The sequence below is a fragment of the Artemia sp. Qi Xiang Cuo genome, chromosome 21, assembly GCF_049724085.1.
Source record: "Artemia sp. Qi Xiang Cuo chromosome 21, ASM4972408v1, whole genome shotgun sequence".
Taxonomy (NCBI): domain Eukaryota; kingdom Metazoa; phylum Arthropoda; class Branchiopoda; order Anostraca; family Artemiidae; genus Artemia; species Artemia sp. Qi Xiang Cuo.
In genome coordinates, this window is record NC_142814.1 from 19,747,040 (window position 1) to 19,765,564 (window position 18,525).

General features: G+C 36.8%; 1 protein-coding gene across 3 annotated transcripts in view; it reads left to right on the top strand.

Moving 5' to 3' along the window:
* Positions 1–18,525, top strand: part of LOC148939321 (tRNA-splicing endonuclease subunit Sen34-like) — a 38,881-nt gene that overhangs the window by 12,729 nt on the left and 7,627 nt on the right. For all 3 annotated transcript variants that reach the window (XM_089107042.1, XM_089107043.1, XM_089107044.1), the window contains exon 2: positions 15,945–16,183. In XM_089107042.1, coding sequence (XP_088963168.1) covers positions 15,945–16,183 — 239 coding nt within the window. The remainder of the gene's footprint in view (positions 1–15,944; positions 16,184–18,525) is intronic.

Here is an 18,525-nt window from a genome sequence, read left to right on the forward strand (position 1 = left end):
AACAAATAACCACATAATGACAGTTTGAACATTACGTTGCTAAATAAAATTGTCGGGAGCTCATTTTGTGTCAAAAACTGGAAACTGATTGAATTGAATATTCTTTTCTTATCTGGTTGTATTAGATATAGTGTCCATATTTCGCATCGTCAAAATATAACGAAGGCTTCAAGAGATGGTGTTCTAAGTCACGACTAAGCAGAGTTATCCTGTTTTGAAGGAAAATTTCGACAGTGGTTCCAAAATTGCACTGTCGAATCATTGGTGCATTTAGGACAAGCCCTAGAAGATTGTCCTTTTTGGCCAACCGTCTAGGGCTAAATGGAAAGCTGGTTGTCCATGGTGGGAGTGGAAGGATGTCATTAAGGAAGATTTAAAGGAAATGGGAACTTCCTGGTAGGGTATAAGGAATGAGGCTTTGATTAGATTGGGATGGAGGAGGAGTATGCGTAGCTTTGTTGGCCTCAGGCAGCTTGGTGCTGCGGCGAGTTGTTAGTAGTTGTAGTAATAGTATTAATACCTTCCTAAACTAAGCAAGACTTAGCAGTTTCGTTATTCATCATGAGCCTTACTCCCTGCCTATGCACCCATCCTTTCTTCCTGAGTAAAAAATTGTGTATCACCTAATTTTATGTTTCCCATCCCCTGGAATATGAGTTTCTGAGTCTTCTCACAAGTCCAGTTCAAAATGTCTGAATTCATCAGTCAAAATGCCAATACTGTAATTTTTTTTAACATTATAACAATGTTTATATTTGCAATTCTTATATTATTTAAATCATTCAAATTATTTTGACCTCTGGAAAACAGTCAGTTCTAATCCAGGGCTAGACAAGCTTAAGTCAGCTTAGAACCAGACAGCAAGAAGTCCCTAGGACCTCCAGTATGAATGGAGGCTTTGTATAATCTATATCCTATCTTCGCCATAAGACAGCTTTCCACACTTGATGATGCTCTTCTGTCAACCAGAGTTGAAATCTTGCACAAACTATCTCAAGCCTATTACTCCTAACTCATTATATATTGACGCCTACAAATATTATGCTACTATGGCAAGGCAGCCGTAACAGATAACTTTGCTACGAAGAGGATTTTCAGCCCAAAAAAGCCTACCAAAACAAAAACAAAAGAATTATCCATCAATCAGAATCCCCTACAAATGTTGCACTGTTTACTAGGCTATAAAACCTTGAAGGATGCCACTCCTCAAGGTCATCCTGCTGTGCTATTTGCAATTGTGGTTCTGCTTAGGCCTGGTGCCACTATGACTCTGTGGAAGCAGGATTTCCCTTTTAGGGTTGGGGACAGAGGAAGGATGTTATGACAAAACGGAGACTTAAAACCATCTCACAATGCTGGAATCACTCCAACCTTTTATAGGAGGTCTATCTTTATAGGAGTATAGGCTCCTTTTATAGGAGCCTATATATATACGCCATCTTTTTTCTCTGGTAGATTGGCACGCCATCTATAGTATCAGTTTTTATACCGTCAGTTTTGATTTCGTATCGTTAAAAAGCGTACTGGGAACAAGCAGAAGAGTGGAAGGAACCTCCCGCAACCGACGTATTGTACCCGCCGGTATTAAGTTACCCATAAATTGCAGGGGACAGTTGAGGGGGTCCTTACGCTTCCCTTGTTCCTAGGTTCCTTCATTCTGTATGTATTCTGCATTTGGTGCTGATGGCGTGGACCGCTGGGTCACTCATTTATTATCCTGCTCCGAATTTTTTAAAAAACAGTATCAAAAAAGGCTTTTCTCCAGATATTAAGTATCGAAAAGGAAACATATGTCTGAATTTTTCACGCTCACCCAGGTTTCTGATGCTAGGAAGCAAATCTTCCAGTTTTGCCATCCTGGAGAAATTCAGCCAAAGAGAGTGGGTACAAATGTGTTTATTAACAGTGTCTCTGATATTATCGATACTATCGCAAAGTATGATGCTGATGATGTTGGTCTGTCAGTCTTTGTTATCCGCCACCCTAGTGAAGTACCACTTGTTCCTGTCAATGCTTTTTGTGCTTTGAGTTGCTGTGTAAACTCCTGTTTGTCTGAGCTGCGCTCTTTATCTGAGTGTGTGAGAGCTGTCCTGCCTGGAAGAGTTTGATATCTTCCGTCGTTAATGCAATAGTGTTCTGTCTCTTAAAAACCGTCCTATACAGTTATTCTAAAAAAAAAAACCCTACTGACCTCAAAGATCCTGTTGAGTGCAAAGAGACCCTTGATACCCTGGATGGTCATGATGGTATCATAAGTGTGAGATCTGATCCTGTCAAGAAAAGGTGGGTAGTCCAAACCCGAGATAAAGCCTCAGCCGTCTCTCTCGCCGCCGCTGCAACTAATCAGCTTAATGTATCCTCTCATGTCCTTAATCAAAAAGTGTTTGGTATTGTGAGTAACATCCGTGTTCTTCTGCAAAAATCAGAGCTTATTAGTATGATTCCCGGTCTTGTTGATGCAACTAAAATTGGAAATTCCAGATTCTTCCGCCTTGAATTTATTGACGATGCTGCCTTAAATAAAGCTATAAATGAGGGTTTGCATTTGGGATACAAGCTTTATAAAACTAGACCTTTCCAAAAGTTACCTCCTAGATGTTACCGTTGTCAATCGCTGAACCACATTGTCGGAAATCGCCCACTCCCATCGACTAATCAAAAGTGTTCACTGTGTGCTGGTGGAGATTGTAACACACGTGATAATCCTTGCACTGAAAGCCCGAATTGCGCCAACTTCGGGGGAAATCTCGTTTCCTGTAGTCTCAGATGCCCAGGGTTAAAAAAAAGCTCTGAATAAGGATAAAAAATGATTGCTAGTGGCAATAGATTTCGTTTTGTTTCACATATTAACGGAACCAAAGACAAAGATCTTTTTATTGATAAGCTTCTTGATTATGATATAGTTTTCCTACAGGAACATTTTCTAACTAAGCCAATTCAGATACTCTTAAACGGTAACCCACCCACCACACGTTAGAACGTGAAGCTAAAAAACGCGCGGTCGACCCTCTGGGGTCCTTGCAACTTTAGTTTGCCTCGCTAAGAAACCTGAGTATATTTCTTCTGATCATAATTTACTGGCAATAAAATGCGGTAATATGGTCCTCATCAATGTCTATATGCCATGCAATCGCAAGGACATTTCTTCCCTATCTGTCTTCGCAGGTTCTTGTAATCGACTCAGAACTCGTCTGCTAACAGTGACAAATCAGGGATTAAAATGGATTGTGGCTGGTGATATCAATGCCAATCTTCTGTCCCAATCTGAAAGAAGTGACCTGTTTTTTGATGCTTTGCCTAGTGGCTATCAGTTAGTCAATAAAGATAAACAGTTTACCTACATTCATATCTGTGATGGTTCTAAATCAAACCTTAATCATATTATGGTTTCAAGTGTATCTCTTGTGGTTCCTCCTGTCTTTGTTTTGGATGGTAAAATTGAGGATGATCACTTGCCTTTAACTTGCGAAATTGAGTCGTCTGCTCTACTGGCTTATAACCATTTTTCTTACCATAATAAATGGTTTGATAAGCCAAATTGGAAACGAGTAAATTCTGAAGTTCTTTGCGGAGGTCTATCCTTGTCAGGGCATTTGAAATGGTCAACCTCTACGTATTTACCAAATATACAAACCACTAGCCTATATAGTCTAAATCCAAACTATACTTTACCAATTGTGTTCTTGTTTTCTTCTTTGTTATTTTAGTGGAAAAAAGTATTGCTTTAGGTCAATTCTAAAAAAAGAGACTAAACATATAGCCTATAGTAAGCTGTATATTTATCCATTAGGGGGAGGGAGTGGGTAAAGTGAAGCAATGTTTTGTTAGGAGTAAGATGAGTAAGCATTTTTGATAGTTTAAATTATTTTTCAGAATTCTGGTTACCATTTTCTACTGGCAAATGAGAAGGAGCAAGGTGTCACTTAAAGGGTTCCAAATAAGATTTATAAAGGAAGTGATTAGTATATTTAAAAACAACATAAAAAAAGGCATCAACCTGGGTGCTTGCCTTCTACTTAGCAAAGTAATGTATAAAACTATAATTGAATTGAATTTATTTATAACCTGTTGAAATACAATGATGAACGGAGTATAAAAAAAATAAAAAAAGAAGAAGAAAAGAAAAAATAAAAGCAAGGAAAAAGACGGATAATGACAAATAAAACAAAATTAAAACTTATAGAACAATCGAAAAAATTCAGCGAGAAGATTTCTTGACTAAATTCTTCCTAAAATTTTTCTTAAATCTGCCTAAGAGTTTTGGCACTTCAAGCCCTTTCAGGACTAGAATTTATTTGATGTGAAGTTGGGATATAAATAGAAAATCTGTCTGTACCCTGACTAATAAAACAGGGCAATTATAATATTTTTAGAATAGCTTTGAAGATTAAATTAAAACTTCTGGGATGTTGTGAAGTCAAGTGCACCTCATACTTTGACTGGAGGGGAGGGGACAGAGGTAAACTTAAAGGCACTTTGCATATCTAGGCTATCAAAATAGTGTATCTGCATTAGCCTATACCAGGAATTGCTTCGAGGGTAAAGTAGAAAATTTCAGTTAGTGTTGGGGGACTTGAAATTTGTGTTTGAGTGACATAGTTAAGAATGCCATTGGGCTATCCATCTAAACATTCCAAGAATCAGGATGGTATTTCTAATTTATTGAAAAAAATTGTTTTAAGCAGTTAGCTTTTGTTATTATAATGTTAAAAAATCAAAAATTGTTTGGACTTGCAGAAATTAATATCTTGTAATTAATAATACTTACATCAGTCTAATTTCTCTAGTTCTTTCCAGCAATTTTGATGATAATGTCTATTTGTTGTTTTGACAAATAAAAACCTTGCTATTCAAAATACATATAATTTCCAATAAAATAGGGAAGGCTATTCCAATTTCAAAGGGTCTTCCTCAAGAAGCTATAAAGAGCTTTCTCTGGATTTGAGTTTAATGCCATCTATAGTATGTTAAATGTTATTATGACTAAGTTGACATATTAGCTGGTAACTTTGAAAAAGTTTCTGAATTACCTTAAGGTTTTTTTTCCTTTTGTTATTTACACTCTAAAGATAAATTTTTTGCCAAGTAATAGCTGCATGACCTTCACTAATTATTATAATAAGCCCTTTAACTCTGGATATTTTCACTAGCACTATCTTTTTTCTCTGGTTGATTGGCATGCCATCTATAGTATCAATTTTTTAGCGTCAGTTTTGATTTCTTATCGTTAAGAAGCGTACTGGGAATAAGCAGAAGAGGGGAAGGAACCTCCCGCAAGCGACGTATTGTACCCGCCGGTATTAAGTTACCCGTAAATTGCAGGGGACAGTTGAGGGGGTCCTTATACTTTCCTTGTTCCTAGGTTCCTTCACTCAAGGCCGTATCCAGGGGGGGGGGGGTTACCCGGTTTGAACCCCCCCCCCCGAAATTTTTGACCGAGTCGAAGATAAGTCGAACCTAGGTAAAAATCAGTAAAATTAGTCGAAAACTGAGTCAAAAATTAGTAAACCCCCCCCCAAAAAAAGCCAAAAATTAGTAAAACCCCCCCGAAAAAAAAATCCTGGATCCGCCCTTGCCTTCACTCTGTATGTATTCTGCATTCGGTGCTGATGGCGTGGACTGCTGGATCACTCGTTTATTGTCCTGTTCTGAATTTTGTCCAAAACAGTATCAAAAAAGGCTTTTCTCCAGATATTATGAAGAAACATATGTCTGAATTTTTTATGCTCGCCCAGGTTTCTGATGCGAGGAAGCAAATCTTCCAGTTTTGCCATCCTGGGGAAATTCAGCCTAAGAGAGTGGGTACAAATGCGTTTATTAATAGTGTCTCTGATATTATCGATAGTATTGCAAAGTATGATGCTGATGATGTTGGTCTGCCAGTCTTTGTTATCCGCCACCCTAGTGAAGTCCCACTTGTTCCTGTCGATGCTTTTTGTACTTTGAATTCTGTGTAAACTCCTGTTTGTCTGAGCTGCGCTCTTTGTCTGAGTGTGTGAGAGCTCTCCTGCCTGGGACAATTGGATGACCTCCGTCGTTAATGCAAGAGTTTTCTGTATCTTAAAAACTATCCTATGCAGTTATTCTAAAAAAAAAAAAAAAAAAAAAAAACCCTACTGACCTCAAAGACCCTATTGAGTGCAAAGAGACCCTTGATACCCTGGATGGTCATGATGGTATCATAAGTGTGAGATCTGATCCTGTCAAGAAAAGGTGGGTAGTCTATACCCAAGATAAAGCCTCAGCTGTCTCTCTTGCCACTGCTGCAACTAATCAGCTTAATGTATCCTCTCATGTCCTTAATCAAAAAGTGTTTGGTATTGTGAGTAACATCCCTGTTCTTCTGCAAAAATCAGAGCTTATTAGTATGATTCCCGGTCTTGTTGATGCAACTAAAATTGGAAATTCCAGATTCTTCCGCCTTGAAATTCTAGACGATGCTGCCTTAAATAAAGCTATAAATGAGGGTTTGCATTTAGGATACGAGCTTTTTAAAATTAGACCTTTTCAAAAGTTACCTCCTAAATGTTACTGTTGTCAATCGCTGAACCACATTGTCAGAAATTGCCAACTCCCATCGACTAATCAAAAGTGTTCACTGTGCGCTGGTGGACATTGTAACACACATGATAATCCTTGCACTGATAGCCCGAATTGCGCCAACTGCGGGGAAATCTCGTTTCCTATGGTCTCAGCTGCCCAGTGTTAAAAAAAGCTCTGAATAAGTATAAAAAATGATTGCTAGTAACAATAGATTTGGCTTTGTTTCTCTTAATATTAACTGAACCAAAGACAAAGATCTTCTTTTGATGAGCTTCTTAATTATGATATAGTTTTTCTACAGGAAAATTTTCTAACTAAAGCCAATACAGATACTCTTAAACGGTCACCCACCCACCACACGTTAGTACGTGAAGCTAAAAAAACGTGCGGTCGACCCTCTGGGGTCCTTGTAACTTTAGTTCGCCTTGCTAAGAAACCTGAGTATATTTCTTCTGATCATAATTTACTGGCAATAAAGTGCGGTAACATGGTCCTCATCAATGTCTATATGCCATGCAATTGCAAGAACATTTCTTCCCTGTCTGTCTTCGTGGGTTCTTGTAATCGACTCAGGACTCTTCTGCTAAGAGTGACGAATCAAGGATTAAAATGGATTGTGGCTGGTGATATTAATGCCAATCTTCTGTCCCAATCTGAAAGAAGTGACCTGTTTTTTGATGCTTTGCCTAGTGGCTATCAGTTAGTCAATAAAGATAAACAGTTTACCTACATTCTTAACCGTGATGGTTCTAGATCAAACCTTAATCATATTATAGTTTCAAGTGGATCTCTCGTGATTCCTCCTGTCTTTGTTTTGGATGATAAAATTGAGGATGATCACTTGGCATTACCTTGTGAAATTGAGTTACCTATTCTACTGGCCTTTATCCATTTTTCTTACCATAATAAATGGTTTGATAAGCCAAATTGGAAACGAGTAAATTCTGAAGTTTATTTGTATGTTCTTTGCTCATTATTATCAAGCCTGAAAGTGCCTTTTCACCTTGTACAAACCTCTGTAAGGTCATCAACAGCTAAGACCGATTTAAATTATTACTATTACCAGATTGTGCATTATTTGAAGGCATCTGCTTCAGTTTCAGTTCCTGTTGAACGTGTTAGATTTGGCACCAGAAAACCATTATGGAATGTGTGCCCAGAAGTGAAAAAAGCTAAACAACGCGTGAAGTTTTGGCTTCGCCTTTGGATTGCTTGTGATCGGCCCAAGTCTGGTGAAGTATTTAAAATTAAGCAAAATTCGAAACGTCAGTTTAGATCTTCATTGCGTCAAGCCCGCCTGAATGGTTTGGATGGCCCCTCGGATCAGAAGTCTTGGTCCAATGTAATTATTAGCAGCAAGTGTGTGCCTGCTACCGTTTCGATTGTCAAAATCAGTGATTTTGTTGCTCATTTTACTCATGTTTTTTCTACATTTAATCATTCTATCCGGTCTATGTTTTCTTCCTTATTGCATAATACTGTTCCTCGATTTCTTTGGCAAGTCCATATATTGTCAATATCTAGTTGTGATATCTATCGGGCTTTTAAGAGTGTTAAGGAAACAAGTGCTCCTGACATGGATGGTCTGTGTTACAATCACTTCAGCAAGTGTCCATTATTGTTAACACACATTCAGCTTCTATTCCAGATGCGTTTAGCCCAGTCCTTAGTTCCAGATAGTTTTCTTTCGGGAATTGTAACATCAGTTTTGAAAAAGGGAAACAACGCAGATCAGTGTTCCAGTTATTAACCAATTACAGTGTCCTGCTTCAAGAGCAAGCTGTTCGAGTATGCCGTAGTGCCTGAAATTTTAACTAAATGTGATTTTTCTGATTATCAAGTTGGGTTCAGAGCCGGTTTTGGTTGTTCTCAAGCCCATCATATACTTGGTCAGTCACTAGTTTCAGCAAAAATGCAAAAAAGGTCACTTTATTTTTGCTCGGTTGATATCTCTCGCGCTTTTGACAACGTTGTACATTCGCAAGTGCTTCACTGCTTAGTTAAAGTAGGAGTCAATTCTTCCGTAGCAAAAGTTCTACAGTATTGGTCTTCCAATTCGTTGGTTCGGTTAAAATGGATATCTGATATATCCGAACCTATCTCAGTAAAGAAGGGAGTTAGGTCAGGTGGTGTGCTGTCTCCATTTATTTTTAAAACTGTGCCTGCGGACTGTTTGCAAATGCTGTCTCCTACTGTGTTTTTAGAAAATACTGCTGTTAGTCACATTGCCTATGCTGATGATGTTCTGCTAGTTAGTCACACTAGGTCAGGCCTCACAAGAAATCTAAATGTTCTGATTACGGCTTTGAGTATGATTGGGTTTTCTGTAAATGCTTCAAAATGCGAGTTTCTGTGCTTTAATATTTCTAAACCAGCTCCTCCTTTACATATGGGTACAATGCTACTCAAGTGTGTCTCAAAGTTGAAATGGCTTGGGCTTACTTTTTCTTATACACTTTCGACTACATGCTCGTCTCTGATTGCTAGTGCTCTGCAGTGTATTCGCTTCTCATATGGTAAAATCTCGCCTAATAGAGGGAGGTACAGCCGCCGAGGCTTATGTAAACTTTACCATAGTTTTTGTTCTCCTACAATTCTTTTTCTTTCCTGTTTGCAGCCTTTAATGCGCGAAAAGACTGTCTTCAGCTAAGGAGTGGTTATTTTAAATATTGTAAATTCCTGCGATATTTACCAAGGTTGTACAGAAATCACAAGATTTTTTCTCATTTTGGACTTATTGACCCTCTACTGCTGCTTTACAACATCGCTAAGGACCTGAGGACCAATACTCCAAGGAAGATATGTGCCAGTGACCCCCTCACTTATTTTTTTACAGATTAGAGATTTATAAATATTGTTATGTTATTTATGTTGTGTTTTTTCTTATTATTTCCTTGTGGATAATATTATTTAGTTTTTTTGTTTCTTTTTTACTCCGAATTTATTTTATATTGCGGGTTATAAATAAACTTACTTACTTACTTACTGACTGAACCTGTAAGTATCGAAGCTTCAAGTAGCACACTCAACATTTGGCGAAGATCTGATTATATGGAATAATGGGAAGAATGTCGACTTTCTTCAAAGACACATCTTATAGGATGTGAGCATAATCACCCGTTATGCAGATGTGGAAGGATGGCTCCTTCGGGTAAGCCTGCCAGTGATGACATCAAAGTTTGCATGAGGACTCTGGGTCATCCCAGTGTAGACACCACTCCTTCTTACAGTCTCAATCCACACCACGCTTGAAGGACTCCAGGGTTTGACTGATAGTTTGTTGGGTAATCTTCCAGGAGTTTTTCCAGGTTCTCTGGTTGGGGTTGATGGGGAGAAGGCTTGAGGTAGGATTGGCTTGCAGATGCTTAAATGCTGTGATGACATGACCCCCTTTCTTTTGGTAAACAAGGGTCGGAATTATCAATGCTGCATGTCTCTCTTGGTAATGACCAAGTAGACCTCAAATACATATGACAATAATAGTTTGTCTCTAAAGCTTTCGGTCTCTCAGTCTCAATCAGCAGAACTTATTCCATTCTATTTACAAGTCGTAGGAGAGGTCTCCCTGTACGAATTAAAATACTCTCTAGTAAGATCCCATGTTGTAAGTCAGTGAAGCTGCTTGGTATAAGGATTTATTCTAAATTACTATGGCATGAACAGATGAATTCCCTCAAATATTGTATTATTCAGTGTTTTGAAATACTAGACTAACAACCTAGAAGTAAATAGTCTTGCATCCCAAGAATCAGTTGATTTTTATAAATTATTAATTAAAAAAACTTTTTTCACAAAATAAGTTTTTCAAAAAAATGTAAAGAACTCCATTAAACCAAAAATGAACGAGAATAGAATCAAATAATCTACCAAGCATACAACTACTACAAATCAGTATCAATAAATAAACGAAACCAAAAATAAACAGAAATTAAAATAAAAAGCAGAGTCAAACTCAGAACGAGCAGAAATTAATATGAGTAGGTTTCTAAACCCCTACGCTTTCTAAACAGCCAGAATAAAATTTGTACTTTACTGAAAAAATTTAAATAAATTTACAAAAAAAAAAAAATGTGCATTGTCAGTTTAATGTACATATGCGGGATAAGATTTTATTCCTTAAAGTCTTAATTAATTTTTAATTTCTTAAAGTTATAAAAGTGAAAACATTTAAGAGAACTTTTTTCAGTAAAGTACAAATTATATTCTGGCTTTTAGAAAGCATAGGGTTTAGAACCCTACTCAGATTAATTTCTGCTCGTTTTGAGATTGATTCTGTTATTTATTTTAATTTCTGTTTGTTTTTGGTTTCATTTATTTATTAATTCTGATTTGTGGTAGTTGTATGCTTGGTATATTATTTGATTCTATTTTTGTTCATTTTTGGTTTAATAGTTCTTTAATTTTTTTTTATACTTATTTTGTGGAAAAAGTTTTTTTTAAATTAATTTCTGTTGGTTTTATATTGACATAGTCTTTTTCAGGGAGAAAGACTGAGCCTCTTCTAAAGTTAAACAACCATCCCTTCCATAAAAACCTTAAATACCCCTTGGGCATAACTTACAACCCTTGCCCCTAATCTCCTTGGTTTATTTCTACCCCAAAAACCATTGTATATGATATTTAGACTATTTTGAATAGAATTGCTATCTCAAAATTTCTATTAGATGCATTTCGGGACAATATGACGTGTGTGGGGGAGGGGGGCAAACTGCCTTCCGATCACTTTGACTTTTAAAACGAGCACTAGAGCATCTGATTACCAATCCCACGAGCCCCCTCCAAAGTTTATATGACCAGGCTTTCTATAAAAACCTTGAATGCCCCAAGGGGATAACTCACAATCCTTGCCTTGAGGGCTGGGGGGGATTTTTCATCCTCAAAAACATAATTTCCAGACCTTTCCGATACGTTGCACAAAATGGCTATCTCAAAATTTTGATTTTAAGTGTTAGGGGAAATGATGGGCAGGGGGGGAGGTTATTTTCCCTCTGATCACTTTCGACTAATAAAGAAAGCACTAGTCCTCTAAATTTTGCAATCGAATGAGCCCTTTTTGAAGCTTCTATGACAAAACTTTCTATAAAAACTTTATACGTCCCAAGGGCATATTTTAGGACCCTTCGCCTGAGGGCTATGGGGGAAGGGTTGGCATCCTGAAAGACATAATTTCCTGACCTTTCAACTACGTTGAACTTATCGAAATGTTGATCCGAAATGTTTGGGAAGATGATGGGCATGGGGCAGGGGTGATTCTCCCTCCGATTGCTTTCGACTATTAAAAAGGACAATAGCCCTCTCAATTTCTAATCCAATGACTCCTTTTTGAAGTTTTGACGATAACGCTTTCTATAAAAACATATATGGCCCCAGGGCATAACTTACGATCTTAGCCCTGAGGGCTGTGTGGGGGGGGGGGGCTGTCATACTAATAAAAATAATTTCCGGACCCTTCAACTACATTCTGCAAAATTTTGATCGGAAGTGTTTGGGGAAATGACGGGCGTGGGGGGCATTCGCCCTCCGATCACTTTTGACTATTAATAAGGGCACCAGCCCTCTCAATTCACAACTGAATGGAGTCTTTTTTAAATTTCTATAACAACACTTTCCATAAAAACCTTATATGCCCCCAGGCTCGAACTTACAACCTTTGCCCGTGGGGTTTTGGGGGGCTTTTCATCCTCAAAGACATAATTTATGGACCTTTCAACTATGTTGAACAAAATGGCTGTCTCAAAATTTTGATTGAATGAGTTCAGAAAAATGGTGGGCGTCGGAGGTGGTAAGTTGCCCTCCAATCACTTTGGACTATTAAAAAGGGCACTAGCCCTTTCAATTTCCAATCGAATGAGCCCTCTTTTGAAGTTTCTACGACAACACTTTCTATAAAAACCTTATATGCCCCGGGCATAACTTACAACCCTTACGCTGAGAGTTGTGGGGGGGGGGGTGTCATCCTCAAAGACCTAATTTTAAACTACATTGAACAAAATGGTTATCTCGAAATTTTGATTGGATGTGTTTAGAGAAATGGTGGGCGTGAGAGGGGGGTGTGTTGCCCTTCAATTACTTTCGACTACTAAAAAGAGCACTAGCTCTCTCAATTTCCAATCGAATGAGCCCTTTTTTAAGTTTCTACAACACTGCTTCCTGTAAAAACTTTATATGCCCCCAGTGCATAATTTACAACCTCTACCCTGAGGACTGTAGGGGGGGTTGTCATCCTTAAACATCTAATTTGTTTAACTCTCAACTACGGTACGTAAAAAAAACAGCTATCTCAAAATGTTCATTGGATGTGTTTGGGGGAATCATGGACGTGAGAGGGGAGTTAGTTGCCCTCCAATCACTTTCTACTATAAATAAGGGCACTAGCCCTTTCAGTTTCCAATCAAATGAGACGAATTTCCAAAACTTTCAAGAGATATCTATTTTGTTCAACTGTGTTGAACAAAATGGATATCTCAAATTTTTTAGATATCCATGTCGTTTAACGACAACGCTTTCTATAAAAACCTTATATGCCCCAAGGCATAACTTACAACCATCGCCCTGAGGGATGTGGTGGGTTTGTCATCCTCAATAACTAATTTCCAGAACTTGCAACTGTGTTGTGCAAAATGGCTATCTCAAAAGTTTGATTGGATGTGTTTTCGAAATGGTGGGCGTGAGAGGGGGGTTGGTTGCCCTCCAATCACTTTCGACTATTAAAAAGCGCACTAGCCCTTTGAATTTCCAATTGAATGAGCTTTTTTTGAAGTTTCTACGACAACGCTTTCAATAAAAAAAAACTTATGCCCTCAGGGCATAAATTACAACCCTTGCCCTGAGGACTGTGGTGGGAGTGTCCTCCTCAAAGACATAATTTCAAGATCTTTCAACTACGTTGAACAAATTGGCTGTCTCAAAACTTTGTTTGGATGTGTTTGGTGAAATAGTGGGTGTGGAAGGGGTGTTAGTTGCCTTCCAATCACTCTCGACTATTAAAAAGGGCACAGGCCCTTCCAATTTTCAGTCGAATGAGCTCTTTTCCAAGTTTCTACAACAACTCCTTCGATACGAAGTGCCCTGTTCTAAGACCAACCAAAAAAATAATACATTGTGCCAACATCGTTCTTTACTTAGGCAGCGCTATTGCAGTGCCTATGATACATTCAATGCAAATTAGAATATGAGATCAAATTTTGCTCTGATTGCCCTTGTGTAAATAAAATCTTTAGGAAAGCCTTAACTATGCATTGGGAAGTTCTTATAAAACATCTATCTTGACCCTGTCCCTCTCCAAAAGGCACCAACCTTTGATGAACTTAGACAAACTTGAACTATTTCTACAACTTTAAGAAACAAATCTACAGCACAAATGTGGCCTGAGGAAGCTGCATTATGCTTCCTTACTTTCCTAAATCTTGATTTAAAAGGTATCAAAGAATTTTAAAAAAGTGCCTTAAATTAAAAAAGAAAATAACCTATATGGCCTAAAATCCCACTCAAATCTTTGGAATTGTGTTTTCAAAGCCTAAAGTCAAAGAAAAGAAGACTAGAGCGGAGTTAAAGGAAGAATTATAATCCCAAACCTTATGCATTTCTTAACTTTCTTCTAAATTTTAGAAATAGTAAAGGAATTGAAATTGGAGCTTGAAAATATCTTCTTGGGGCATAATTTAGGCTCTGGATGTATTTTGAAAGTTTGTTTCTCCTAACTCTACTAGTTTCTAAGATAGCCAAATATCTATCAACTATAATCATACCATAAGTATTGAGTTTTCATATAACCCTTCCCTATTACTGATCCTTCTCTCTAATAGCTGATATGCTACTATAATATCTCATATATATATTTTTGTAGCCTTAAATGAAGCTTGAAAATAAATAGTGCAAATTAATCTAGTTTCCATCAATTAATCGGTGGAAAATAATCTAGGGGTGCCAATGTGAGAGAGGGGAGCAATTGCCCCTTTAAGCATTGGAAAATGCTTTTTTTAGTATTTTTGTATAAAAAAAACATTTTTGTCAATATTGGACCCTGTGTGGATCCCTTTTTTAGTGTCAGTTTACCCATCTAAAGTCCTATTGCCTGCCTGAGAAATTACTTCCAGAATTTTAGGAGAAATTCAGAGAAAAGGAATAACAATTTGTTGTCTAGCTTTATATCCAAACTAGGAAATGGAAATTGGAAAATATAAAACTAGCAAATGGAAAATATAACCTTGACTAATATCTACAATAAACCTTTATCCCCATTACCTCTGATTAGCTACAGGCATGCTTCTCAATTTTTGGTTTAAAAACAATATTCATAATTCACTAAGTATATTCTCTATTTATTTTATTTATTTAATATCAATTATTAACAAAAATATTACCTATCCACATCCCCTGTAAATGCCACGACATGATATGGAGGAGGAATAATAAAAAAAAAATACATTAATCTCAGAATGGATTTAAAAGGACAAAACAAAGTGCACCTAGAGCATTGTATATCATGTTACCACTAACTTAACACTCAGCTGATTTCTTAATATACATGAATCAAAATAAAAATACTAATATTAATGATTTAATGCCGTTTTATTTTATCAATTATATATGCTGTGAATTTAATCATTAAAATCATATTTAGAAAATAATCCATTTTTCAACAACCTTTTAAATTAACTTACATCACAACTACTTTTAATATTCGCATCTAACGAATTCCGTAACTTAGCCCTCTAAAAACAAGAGAAAACCCCAAGACGTAACCAAATTATTAACATAAATTATATGCATCAAACTGGTGCCTTAAGAATGAATATCATTAACTTGTGTGAACACACTTAGAAAAGAAGGTGACTTAACTTTGATGCAGTTATACATGAAAAGCAAGTATTGTAATATCCTAACGATATTTTGTAAAACTTGGACTGGGTGAAGGATAGAGGAGAACGTCCCCAGCCATATTGAACAACAATACAAAATATAGAGGTGGATTAAACTAAAGTTCAACATAGGTTATATCTTTTGGCAAAAATGTTTAATTTTTCGAATTATACCAATAGCCTATCTCTAGCTAAAATATTTGAAACTCTCTCAATATGACCTTTAAATGAGAGTTATTCATTCACAATAGTATCAAGGTATCAAATACTTGACGTCCTCCATATTCTGAACTGTCTCCCCCCTCCCCCCCTTGTGCGCATGCCAATCCCCATTGTATCATCCTCTTGGAGGCCTTTGATTTTGCTTGAAATTCTGAATTGTTTTCTAATTAAAGGTTGAGAAGAATATGTTTTGAATCCCTGTTTTCTTTTCTTAATTTTTTAAGTCAGAAGAATTTATTACAACAGACTTCCCTCTTGTTCCAAACACTGAATTATGTAATTTAAAATTCAAATATAAAGACATTGTATTTTTTCCAGATATTCTCTACCTTAGAAAGGAGCTGAGGATTGTTGGGCAACTTGAAGGATGCCTTGCCAGTTTACCAAGGCAACTGAATTTATGTGGTCCTCCTTTAAGATTGATGAATGAAGAAGCTCATTTTCTTCTGAAAAATAATTATTGTGAGTTGGTCAGTTGTTCCCACCTTGCATCTCCTCCTACGAAACATTCTGCTGACAGTTTCAAAGAGATTCAGAGTAGAGCAATTGAGGAGCAGGTTCGCCTAGTTTGTTTGTTGTGTTTTGTGTATTTGTGCAGTAAGTCTCCACAATTAACTTCTTTCATTTGATCTACAAAATCAAGTTAGCATACTCTGTAAGATAAACAACAATAGCTTTGAAAAACCAGTAAACAGCTGTCAACCTGTTTGGTCAGACGAGTATAACAAGTTTCTTGTAATGACAGCCAGTGGATTTTGCTAAGTGTTGCCATACTACAAAGGAAACTCAGGCACTTCAGCGTTTTCTGAAATACCTCAGTAAATGTAACAATTATTACTTAGGATATGATTATTTTGAAAAAAAATTGTCATATGGTAAGGATCAGTTCAAAAATATAATTTAGTTGACTTGAATTGTGGATCCACCTTGCATTATAATAATGTTTATGTTTTTTAAATAATATTTTGTTTGGCTCCATCCAAACGGTTGATTCGTTTGGTTGCAAAAGGCTGGCAGCCTTATTCCGAACTGTTAGTCATTTGTACCTCTCTGGGACTGCCTTTTTTTAGCTGACCTACTTGAGGTGTTAGCATGCTAGACTTGAAACCCTGTGCTGGTGAGGACAGGGGTTCAAGCTCTGGTGTTACTGGTTATTATTTTTGAAACGGGGGTGGGTCAGTGTCGTGACTCTCTCAGATAATCCAGAGTTGACTGAGCTTAAAATGGGAACCTGGAAAATTCTGGGAAGGAAAACAGGGAGGGTGTGCAAAAGCACAGGATAGGGACTGTAAAGTCGAATAGTGTATTCTTTACATTACCTATATGTTTTGTCACTTTTATTTAATTGCACCAAAACTGCCACTAATAATCATCTAATCTCTATATATAAAACCCAAAAACATTTTTTGCCATATAGTTGAACTATATGGCTATAGTTGATAAGATCAACTATAGTTGAACACCTGCCATATAGTTGATTACCTGCCATGTAGTTGAACTTGCTTTAAAATTCATTGTCCCTGAATGTTTTCTGCTTTTTTCTGTAATCTTTCTTCAGAATTGTTTTTAAAGGGAAGAAAGAAAGAAAAACAATCCTAAGAAACAGAAAAGCATGTTTCCTAGAGATAAAAATTATGAATCAATGTTTTTTCTTCGTCACTACTTTAACTAAATTAATTACCAGTAGACTTCTAGGGAAGGTAAGAATAAAGTTTAAAACTCCGAGCAAGCAGCAGCTAGATTTATCTGGGATGTTTAGCCTACAATGAGTAGAAATTGCTATGAGTCAAGAAATGGAACATAAAACTAAAAAATAAGGGCCTCAAACGCTGCTACTGACTAGCAGGGCCGTCACGTATGAGGGGGGGGGGGAAGACACACGACCACGAAAATACTGACATGTCATCTACAGAAATTTCGAACTTTGTCGCTAAAAGCAGCAGTTTTACTGACCCCTGCCGTGATTTTATAGATGGTGCTACAACTTTTCATTTGGTTAAATAAATAGCATTAAAATAGTGGCATGATATGTACCAAAATCTAAATCTCTGTTGGTAAGTGCAACGGTTTTACTGACTCGTGCAGTGATTTTACGTATTGTATTCGAAATGAACATTATACTACTTATTGACAAAAAACAGTCCGTAAAAATAACCAGCCAGTCGGTAAAATCCGTTGCTCCCCTCCCCCGCCCCCAACATTTTGGCTATTAACGACGCTGCTGACTAGGGTTTGATTTTTACTTGACAGCATGGTTGTACTAATCTTGATATGAGTAGACAACACTTATTTTGGACTTCGGTACGGTATTGCAATAGTTTTGTGTTCAACAGCCTCGGGAATCCTTAAGTACTATCTTTGGTAAAAAGCGAATTATATCAAAAGATGTACAGTATTTAATTTATTTAGGTTTTGGACTTGTATATTGCAATACTAGATTCCGTTTTGTAATCAACAAAATATCTTTAAAGTAAACTTTTAAATACCAGCTTTCGTAAAAATAATAAATTGTTCGTTAGATATTTACTTGGGGTATTTTGATGTTTGACTTCTGTATTCCCGTGTTAGTCTCAGATTTCTAACCAACTAGATCAGGAACCTTAAATACTAAGTTTAGTAGAAATTAAATGTCCTTTGTAAAAATATATACTTGCAATTTTAATTATTTCAAATTATTAGTATCGGTTCATTTTTACCATTCTCCAAACAATTTGCAAATTAATATGAGTCAAAATAGATAAACATGTTGGTATAAGCTCAGTTTGAATGTGGAGGGATGGATTCTCTAATCGCAGCCGTTAAAATTCCTTGCATGCCTCTGATTTACAACTAGGTATAACATATGCACTATTTGTAAAATATATACCTAATATGTTTTGTTTCCGGACATCTATAGGCT